This window comes from Citrus clementina, unplaced genomic scaffold, assembly GCF_000493195.1.
Source record: "Citrus clementina cultivar Clemenules unplaced genomic scaffold, Citrus_clementina_v1.0 scaffold_1, whole genome shotgun sequence".
NCBI lineage: Eukaryota > Viridiplantae > Streptophyta > Magnoliopsida > Sapindales > Rutaceae > Citrus > Citrus x clementina.
This window is the reverse complement of record NW_006263303.1, coordinates 4,052,651-4,063,131: the sequence shown is the minus strand read 5'-3', so window position 1 is coordinate 4,063,131 and position 10,481 is coordinate 4,052,651. Positions and strand designations below refer to the sequence as shown.

Genomic DNA, 10,481 nt, shown 5'->3' with positions numbered 1-10,481 from the left:
AGAATACGGCTGATGCATCTCTTTTATTTCCCTTATTATTTTTTTAACCCCTCTTTGGCAGCGTATCTCGGTAGAACAACTTGTTTCAAACCTTTTAGAAGTTACTAGCAAAATTGAATTACAACAATAAGATCAAAGCTGGAAACTGACAACTTGACCAATGTTCTTCAATTTCATATTTTCATTTGCGGTTCGATAGGGATCAATCACAAAATCCGTTGTAATGCAATCCATTTTGAAATCCGTCTCCATGCTTGCATCCATTATACAAAGTTAATCACTCCATATGATAAAAATAAACAAACAGACGGCACCTCCATAAATCTCAAAATCTTACAAGTTCGGAGACTGGGATTTGATACAGCTATTCGACCTTGACCATAAGACAGATGCTATAGGGGCAGGGAATTGCATATGCCCATAAACCCCTAGATTACAACTCCTCTCTATGGGTGTAGTTCTGAAAAGTGCTCTGGTGCCTAGCAAGAGAAGAACTCAATAGAGACGACGATGAGATTAAAACACTCATTATCATTCCAAAATCTCTCAACCATGTTTATTTGATTAGGCCGCAACAGTCTTTGGCTTGGTTCCAATTTTTCTCCAAGAAACACTGGGCATAATCTGTTTTGAGTCAACACGATCCTTGAACTGAATGGCAAAGTTGAGCAACGAGTCAAGAAGTGAGTCCGAAAGAATGTGTGGTTGGAGTCCCAGCTCAATGAGTTTTGTGTGCTTTGCATTGTAATAATGCTCCTCTGCTTCTACTCGTGGGTTGGGAACAGATATGGTTTTTACGTCAAGCCCAAGCTTCTCTCCTGCTTTTGTAACTAGGGCAGCAAGTTGATTGACAGAAAACTGCTCCGTGAATTGATTAAAGACCCGAAATTCACCGGGCTGTGCTGGGTTTGCAATTGCAAGTTCAACACACTGAACTGTATCTCTTATGTCAAGGTAACCTCTAGTCTGAAACGTAAAAAATATATACAGTTAGTCAAAGCACTTACTTATGTAGTAGCAGAACAAAAGAAAAACCATGTGCAACAGGGGGGGGGGGGGTAAGAAACAAATGAATATGATGATCAATCTCTCTCAAGGAAAATCATGTTCTTTCATGGAAAACATGATTTAAGTATCATATCTACTTATGGAAATGATGTATATGCAAGGCAGTGAACTATAAGATAAGGCATACCTGGCCTCCTTTTCCATACACTGTAAGCGGATGACCGACAGCAGCTTGAACACAAAACCGATTCAATGCAGTCCCAAACACCCCATCATAATCTAACCTGTTACAGAGTTCTTCATGCATGGCAGTCTCATCTGTTCTCACTCCATAAACCACTCCTTGATTCAGATCAGTTGCTCTGATTCCCCAGGCCTTGCAAGTAAAGGCTATATTATGCGAGTCATGAACCTTACTCAGATGGTAGAAAGAGCTGGCTTGCTTGGGATAAGGTAAAGTATCTGTTCTTCCGTTGTGATTAATCGTTATATAACCCTCCTCAATATCAATATTTGGGGTTCCATATTCTCCCATTGTCCCAAGTTTCACCAAATGACACTCCTGTCTGAATTCCTTCATAGCGAAGAGGACATTTAGTGTTCCAATTACATTATTATGCTGAGTGAACACAGCTCTTGACCGATCAATCATTGAATAAGGGGCAGAGCGCTGCTCGCCAAAATGGACAACAGCATCAGGTTCAAATGACTTGAAGCTTTCTGATAAGAATTCAAAGTCACAAATATCACCAATGTAGAGTTCAATATTTTTTCCAGTAAGAGATTTCCAACAGCGGAGTCTATCATGGATGGAGGCAATAGGGGTCAAGGAATCAAGACCGAGTTGGTGGTCAAAGAGACGACGGATAAGACTGTCAACAATAGCTACCTCATAGCCTTTGTTGGATAGGTGGAGTGCAGTAGCCCAACCACAATAGCCATCTCCACCAATGATCATGACCCGCTTTGCCTTGGACGGATCATTGGAGGACTGATGCAAACCAGAGCGTGACTGAGTCGGGGTAAAGGGGGTGGCGGTTGCATAAACAGTGTGACATCTCTGAGACCTTTGTGCTGGCAAGATAACCGTCCGAACTGGAGATTTGGATGTTTTCACAGTAAAAGAGGTAGGCAAGCCAATTAAGCCTTGGTTCAATTGCTGGAAAGAAGGTTTGCGGCAAGAAGGAATGTTCAAAGAGCATGAAGTCGAAAGCAAATGTGCCATGTTAATCTGAATCTCTGGTTCAACTCAACAATATGCACATACACCTGCAGATATCAACACATCTAAGTAAATTCAGTTTCCAGCTATTGACTAAGAGCATATAACAACAGGATTCCACCAAGTACAAGAAGGCAGATACGGAGACAGGGAGAAAGAGTGTAAATGAGAAATCTTTGAGCAGAAGAATGCGATAAAGACAATTACTGCTGCCATAGCTTAAATTGATCAATGTGCAGTGCAATAATAGTACACAACATGAATATTTCCAGAATAAAATTAAAATTTAAAAGAATTAAATTGGTCAAACGGAAAATTCTCGGATACTCCGACAACTCACACCGAGAATTACCGGAGAGTTCAAGGTGAAAGTCGGCGGCTTCGTCAACACAATCTCAGTCCTAACTCGTAAGAGATAATAAAATCAGAAGAAAAGTTGCCAAAAAGAAAATAAAAGTAAGACAAGAGCATTCCCTATTACCTGTAGAGAAGCAAACTTGAAACTTGAGAATATTGGAGACGGGAAACTATGTATTTGTTGTATCTGGGCAAAGAGTGAGAGTGAAGGTGTTTCGGTTTTTCTGAACTACGTTGAAATTTGAGGAATCACAAGAGACAAGAGCCAAAGTATATTCGCTTTATCTATATAGCGGCCGTTAGCTCGGGACATTTGTCCGCAAATTTGCGGCCATGTTGAGACACGTGTGATTTCTTTTTCCTTTATTTTTTGTAATCAATTTTTTATGTCATGGAAATTGAAAATTGAAATGAAGTTTTGACACAAGCGGTGGAAAACTTTTTCAGGTAAAAAAATAAAAAAAAATAAAAAATGCTCTCAATACTATCTGTATCATAAACAAAATGATGTTACTAAAAGAAGAAATTCATAAAAAAAACAACAACATAATTAGAGGTCCACTGATAGTTTTAAGCTTCACTGATACACAATTTCTCATCTCAGCTGCAAGGGACTTCTTTCCTCGTACATTTGTACAAAATCCAGCCAAGAAAAAAATGAGCAGTTTATAGGCTCCTTTTTGTCAAATTGAAACTACCACGCTTTTGAAAAAGCTCCTAACATTATGCGGCTGCAACCTTTTTCCCGTCTTCAATGAAATATATAGCAGTTTCGGGCACCTGAAACGGCACAGAAGATGCACAAAATTCAGTGCAGGGAATGAACAAATGGATTGGGAACTGCCTAGCTTACATGATATGGAGCATAATTGTCGATGGTAATGAGATGACTTATTGCATGCAAACAAAATCAGTAATTAAAGCACTTGATAAAGAAACACTGGTCAAATTTAAGCAACTTCTGTTTCAGAAACTTTAAAACTTCATCAACTTCTGCAACACCAATGTGAAATTTTCTAAAATATGTCCCAAATATGATTATTACATATTCAGAGAAGAAATTAACTACAAACCTAGAGTTAATTACACAGTAACATCTTCTATCATGTCAGTATTATCACCGAAAACATGATATATTCATAACACTCATAACAATCCCCAATGGCCTTTTCCTTAAGAACTCAAGTCTGTAGAGTAAAACTTCACACCATCCAAGAAATTGGGCTAAAATTGTTTCAGTTTCATAGCCCTTGAGCTAAAGTATCTAGGATTTGTAGTGTTTTCATCTTTCTGATGTCTAGCAGAAGAAAGATACATTAAAAGAGTGGGAGAAAATCTTCTTTTAGTGTTTTCCAAATGCACCATTTATGTAAGACACAAGAGAAGGAAAAAAAAATGCTTAAAGAAATTACAGCAGGCCAGGTGTCTGTAATGAATTCCACAATGTCATAGGATATGTCCCCTTGAACATCAATTTGCTCTTTCTCAGTTGGGCCCTAAAAGTATCAAGTCATTAGAAGATTGTAAGAAAAATATGAATATGAGGATGAAAAAAGCTGGTAGGTACTTGTAATATTTACACACCTTAACAACAGATGCTCCAGTGGCAAACTTTTTCCCAAGCTTTTTAGAAGCATCACTAAGTTTAACACCTGACACAAGTGCCAATCCCCAGAAACTAAATTGTAACTTCAACAATAACAAAAATCGGAGCTATTAAACATTAGTATACAAAGAGATGAATTAAATATGGCTTACCAAACAGGTCCAGGCCCTTCACAATGGTTATACATTTGCGCTTGTTGCGTACAACTTTTTCAATAACAACTTCTTGTCTTTCCTATTAGTGAATAAAAAATTTTGAATTGTCATCACATCAGAAGATTTGAGCTATGCAACAGAACATTGAAAACCAATTACAAAGATAAAAGGTCTACAGGAAATAATCTGTATCAAGAATGGCAACAAGACTACTCCAATGTGACCAAACATGTGGCCTCTTATTAACTTCTTCACGCTCACGTCCATATTGTCATTAAAAATAAAATAAAAATCCTAACTCTGGTTCAACTCACTTCACAACCTCAATGAGATCTAGCAATCATATGTGGGCCTTTGTATAAGTTTGATCACAAATTCACACTTTCAACAAAGCGATTCCCACTGATGAGTCTAGAAGCTTTCAATTAAGTTGAAGGTGTGAGTGATTGGTTGCGCATCTAAGCTGCAGGCAAACGTCATTTACATTGCAAGTAGCAAACATACTAAAAGCAAAGCTATACTCGATTCAACATTAGTGATTCGCACCTGCGTGCAGGATTAACATCTTTTTCGCTTAATAGTTTCCTTTGCGTAGCATGAGGGCAGGATAGGAAAAAAGCTCGTAGTGTGAAAAAAGAAAACAGATTCCACCTCTTAAATCATTCAATAAGTGAAGTTCCCGTCAGAAACTTCAAAAATGAATCCAACTTTCACGGGTAGTAACATTAAGGCTAGATCTTTGTAAGCTTGAATAGTTGGCTTAAGATGAGACATGGTATTCCAATCCCATAAAATAGAGACTAACCAGCAGTACCAAACAATGACATTTGATGATTCATACAACGCTGATCCCCTACCAGTGAGATTGTAGAAATAAGAAAACAAGAATGATATTTCAAGTCTTAAACAGCATTTTACATCTATAAATCCATCAAAACTTTAAACAATCATGTTTAGAGTTAGACATTCATTTGAAACTTTAAATACTGGTAATGAGCAAGCTCTTCAAGGATATCCGCTGAAAACAAGAGATTTACTAATAAAAAAAACTAGTCTTACTTTCTTCTTTATTTTTCCACCAGGAAGACGTTTAACTTCTTCTTGCTTAGACGATGATGTTTGCCCTGAAATTGTTAATCAATCAATTACCGTGACAAACAATAAAACACTCATCACACAACATTCAGTTGTCCGAAAATTAAAAGTATAACAAAAGAAGTCTTACCAGAAGTAGCTCCATCAGCACCGCCTGAAGAGAGACCAAATAATTGAAGCTGCCCAGAGACCTTCTCAGCCTCCTTTTCATTTGCTTCTGAAAACATTAATCACACAATCAAAAAAAAAAAAAGCATATGGGATTTAAAAAAAAAAAAAAAAGCATATGGGATTTAAAAAAAAAAAAAAAAGGCGTACGTAATTTAAGTACCTTTAAGGAGATCTGGGTATAATTCAGGAGCGTTTTTGATCAACCAAGGTTTGCATTTCTCAAAGTCAGGACCGAATTCACAGTACTCCGCAGGAAGAGAACATATTGAACAATACAGAACACGCACTGGTTGAGGTTTCTCTGCCATCCAGTAAAATTATATTATTGTACTCCTGTTCTGTCCGATCAATTTGCTCTTCTCTTTTGTTTCCGGGGCTTATGATAAAAAGGGTCTTAGATTGAATTCTCGAAAGTGTTTTGTGTTTTTGCAGTTTCGCTTTGAGAGACGGAATCCGATTCCGCTGCTGGGAAAGGAATGATCTTTCCGTTTGGTAACTTTCTGCAAGGCCCAGTGACTTGACTGGATCAATGCACCCCACGCCGAAGCTAGTTTGGGCGCCCAAGATTAGTTCTAATTTGAAAAGCCCAAAACTAATTCACGCTGGATTAGTATTTTAAAAAAGAAAATATATTATTTCTGAATTGGATAATATATTAATAACTTAAATTAAAAAACAAAAATTGCATGGAGGTAAATATTTTGGGTTGTGGGGATCAAACAATAGCATCTGCAGGTGGCATATTCGTAAAATGAACCAACTTCTTTGTATCGTTGCCTACCGCTAGACGCCAATACACTCGAGGAAAGACTCAAAACCAACGTCTCTTTATCAATAATGCCAAAAGCTTCTCCTCAAAAAAAAATAATAATAATGCCAAAAGCTTTTGTATCTTTTATTGCTTCCTGCAGTTTCCTATGCCTTTTTTTTTTTTTTTTTAATTTAAATTCCCCTTTTCTTCGTTTTTTTTTATGGAAGTAGTTTAGTTTTATTTAGCTAACAGTCTCCTCCTACTAGTCGAAAAGATGTCGTTGTTGTTGGTTTCCACTTTCCACTCTCCAGTCTGCCCCTCCTTTTCGAAAGCAAAAGATTCCTTCGACAAGAAATGTAAAAAAAAAAAAAAAAAAAAAGTTACTCATCGCCAGGTGGTGAACACTGAAACCTTTTATTACCAGTTACCCCGAACTAATTTGTAAATTTATTATAAATATCTGTGTAAATATTAGTTTATATAAAGAAGTAAAAATAACATACAAATATAAGTAGAAATGTTTCAATCAGAGATTCCTAGTCATATTAAAAGTAAATTAAAAAATACAGAATATGTAGTGTATTTTGTTATGTAATTAATTGAAATCTATATTTTTTTTTAATCTTTTTTCCTTATTGAAAACTAATACAATTTTTAATGTATTAAAATTCGTGCTTTTTGTATTTTACCAACATACTAGAGAATGACTCTCTCTCTCTCTCTCTCTCTCTCTCTATATATATATCATGTATCTCAAGCAATGCGACATAAAAAAATTTAATACATATATTTAATGAAAGGATGACAAAAATGCAACAAAAAACTTATAATATAAATAACTAAAATTGTACATTAAAAAATTATTTATGAAATTCATTTTTATTTTAGTGATAGAAAATGTGAAAAAAAACAATGAAATTATGAAAATGTTATTAATTCTTACGATGTCATTTTGTCACTTCATAACATTAAGGGCATTATAATATATTGACATTGAAGTAATAATAATAATTTAGCCCCCTAATGATTTTATTTTATTCAATAAATTTATAATTTAATTATTTTATAAAATAAGTCTCTAATTCTAATTGAAAAAAAAAATAGAGTTTTATTAGGGACATACATAAAAATAAAATAAAAACTTTATGATTTTATGAAGAATTATAAAATTAAAGGGATAAAAAAAAGAAAATTTTCCTCGATTGGGTCGTAGTTGCTCGGGCTATATACTGAACAGGTGGTAAAAATTATTTTCATTGGAGTTTGAGTCCCAAAATTTAGGACTCATCTTTATCTTAATCTTTATGTATAGGAACAAGAAAGACAAATACGTTATAAGAGAATGTAGGTTGTTTCTGATATAGTTATTGTAAATTCAATTTACTCCCTCAATTTTATTATTTTTACAGTGAGATCCCAATCCATTTTCGTTTTTGTCATTGAAACCAGCCACTCCTTGTCGTCGTTTCTCTCTCTTCCTCTCATTATCATCTTTGTTTCTTACCAAGTTGGGCTGGACGCAGTGTTCTGAGTAATACAATAGTGTTCTGTGGTGTCTCTTCAAAATGCATCGCTGTCTGACCCCACCCACCGTTTCTCTTGTGTCACATTTGTATATTCCTAAATCCAACAAATAACATCGGAAGGCGAACCAATCAGCAAAGAGCCAGGCCAAAAGCAGCAAACACTCGTACAACGTCACCCAATAGCCAATACACAGCAAGCGCAAAAGATAACAGTACGATACACCAACATACCAGCAGAAAGAGAGCAAGAGATATAGAGGGAGAAGCCTTCTGCTCTGTTCTCAGATCTCTCTTTCTTTTTCTTGATCCAATGGTTGATTCTAAGAAGCACATTTCACAGCAAGACCTCAAGGGTCACAACAAGCCTGGAGATCTATGGATCTCTGTACAAGGCAAGGTCTACAATGTCACTGATTGGACCAAACACCACCCAGGTGGTGACCTTCCGTTGCTCAGTCTTGCTGGTCAAGATGTCACTGACGCTTTTGTTGCTTATCATCCCGGCGCTGCCTGGCAGTATCTTGATAAGTTCTTTACTGGGTACTATCTCGAAGACTACACTGTCTCTGAAGCATCAAAAGATTACAGAAAGCTTGTGGCTGAGTTTTCAAAGATGGGTTTGTTTGAAAAGAAAGGACACTGTGCGTTGTATACTTTTGTCTTCATGGCAATGCTGTTTGCTGTTAGTATTTATGGTGTTTTTTGCTCTGACAGCACATGGGTTCATCTCTGTTCTGGTGGATTAATGGGGTTATTGTGGATCCAAAGTGGTTGGATAGGGCATGACTCTGGTCACTATCAGGTCATGTCTAGTCGAGGAATTAATCGTATAGTGCAGGTTTTGACTGGGAATTGTCTTGCAGGGATCAGTATTGCGTGGTGGAAACGGAACCACAATGCCCATCACATTGCTTGTAATAGTCTTGACTTCGATCCGGATCTTCAGCACATGCCTTTCTTTGTGGTATCTTCCAAATTTTTCAATTCAATAACTTCGTGTTATTATGAGAGGAAACTGCATTTTGATTCTGTTGCTAGATTCTTAGTTAGTTACCAGCATTGGACTTTTTACCCTGTCATGTGTTTAGCTAGAATTAATCTGTTTGCACAATCATTTCTATTGTTGCTCTCAAAGAAGAATGTGCCCAATAGAGTTCAGGAAATTTTTGGAATTCTTGTGTTTTGGATTTGGTACCCATTGCTTATTTCCTGCTTACCCAATTGGGGGGAAAGAGTGATGTTTATTGTGGCTAGTTTTTCGGTTACTGGAATCCAACATGTTCAGTTCTGTTTGAACCATTTCTCGTCAAATGTATATGTTGGTCCACCTTGTTCAAATGATTGGTTTCGGAAGCAAACTCAGGGGACACTTAATATAAAGTGCTCTTCTTGGATGGATTGGTTTCATGGTGGGTTGCAGTTTCAAGTTGAGCACCATTTGTTTCCTCGATTGCCTCGATGCAATCTCAGGAAAGTTTCACCCTTTGTTGTGGAGCTCTGTAAGAAGCATAATTTGCCGTACAACATTGTCTCATTTTGGAAGTCCAATGCAATGACAATGGAGACTCTTCAGGCTGCTGCCTTACAGGCTCGAGATCTCTCCCGTCCAGTTCCAAGGAATCTGGTGTGGGAGGCTGTTAACACTCATGGATGATGCACCTCTTCTGAAGCTTTCTAAGTTTTTGCCGCTGCAGTTATTTGCACCTGTTTGACGTTTTGATGCAGAATGGCTCTAATAACTTCATTTTGATTGATATCCAAGGGTGGCCATTCTTGTTGCTGATGGAAGAATAAGTTTGTTATTGCTTGGAGGCTTCAAATGATCATTTATCTGAGCTGCATTCTACGGTATCAGCTCTTGCTTTTCATGGATTAGGCTACAGCTTGTTTGTACCGACTACCTGCTAGTTTTCCTCTTGTTTGTGCTCAAGAATGTGGCTGCTCAGGTATTAGCGTCATGGGTAGTATTGTGTTTGCTTTTGATAGCTTAATGTGTCATTATAAGACATTGATTCCTTTTCTGTAGATTCAATTGTCAATGTTTATTATTTTATTGCTGTCGGAAGACTCAAAACCTATGGAAGTAGCATTTTATGGTTATTTAATGTCAAAAATCAACTTTAGCTTATTAGTTGACGCCATCTTCCACAAGTGTCGTTATTAATCACTTAATGGCAACGAAGTCTAGACAAAGTATTCAAATTTAAGTGATTCTTTTCTCACAAACACATACTGCAAGGCAATTTAGTTCAAAGAAGACAACGAGGCTTCTTGTTCATTGTTGGTAGGAGGTTTCTATCAAGTGCAAACCGTTTGTTTGTCTTATAATCTAGCTTGTAATGTTAAATTGAAAGACAAAATCCTCTTCAACGAAAACACCAAAATGTCATCAGAAATAAAACTGCAATGATTTGTTTCTATAATTCTGTCATTCTGTTTGTTATTTTGAGTCAATTCTTTACGTCAACTGTGACCAATTTTAATTACAGGAAAATTTGGAGAGTTATTTCGCTGGAATGTTGCTATCCAGGCCGATGATAGTACAGCATAAAGTAGTAATTAAGTAATTTAATTATACATGAAATAGAGC

At 36.6% G+C, this 10,481-nt stretch overlaps 3 protein-coding genes across 6 annotated transcripts; 1 reads left to right on the top strand and 2 right to left on the bottom strand.

Annotated features, from left to right (window-relative positions):
* Positions 1-66: 66 nt before the first annotated feature.
* On the bottom strand, positions 67-2,959 carry LOC18054856 (UDP-sulfoquinovose synthase, chloroplastic). Of its 4 annotated transcripts, XM_024192354.1 has the most exons (4): positions 2,712-2,959; positions 2,583-2,631; positions 1,196-2,277; positions 67-966 (listed from the first exon to the last, which is right to left on the bottom strand). In XM_024192354.1, exons 3-4 carry the CDS (start codon positions 2,231-2,233, stop codon positions 565-567), a joined length of 1,440 nt encoding a protein of 479 aa, XP_024048122.1. In that variant the 5' UTR covers positions 2,234-2,277; positions 2,583-2,631; positions 2,712-2,959; the 3' UTR covers positions 67-564. The 4 variants fall into 4 exon arrangements, with proteins under 4 accessions (XP_024048122.1, XP_024048121.1, XP_024048124.1 ...); XM_024192353.1 differs by lacking the exon at positions 2,583-2,631; XM_024192356.1 differs by lacking the exon at positions 2,712-2,959 and having other exon boundaries at positions 1,196-2,295; positions 2,583-2,694.
* Positions 2,960-3,052: 93 nt separating this feature from the next.
* Positions 3,053-6,179, bottom strand: LOC18054855 (translation machinery-associated protein 22). The gene is made up of 7 exons (XM_006450790.2): positions 5,775-6,179; positions 5,574-5,660; positions 5,408-5,472; positions 4,346-4,427; positions 4,172-4,239; positions 4,000-4,083; positions 3,053-3,367 (listed from the first exon to the last, which is right to left on the bottom strand). Exons 1-7 carry the CDS (start codon positions 5,920-5,922, stop codon positions 3,311-3,313), a joined length of 591 nt encoding a protein of 196 aa, XP_006450853.1. The 5' UTR covers positions 5,923-6,179; the 3' UTR covers positions 3,053-3,310.
* A 1,695-nt stretch (positions 6,180-7,874) lies between these two features.
* Positions 7,875-10,219, top strand: LOC18054854 (acyl-lipid (9-3)-desaturase). Its single transcript, XM_006450789.2, has one exon. It carries the CDS (start codon positions 8,202-8,204, stop codon positions 9,543-9,545), a length of 1,344 nt encoding a protein of 447 aa, XP_006450852.1. The 5' UTR covers positions 7,875-8,201; the 3' UTR covers positions 9,546-10,219.
* Positions 10,220-10,481: the final 262 nt, after the last annotated feature.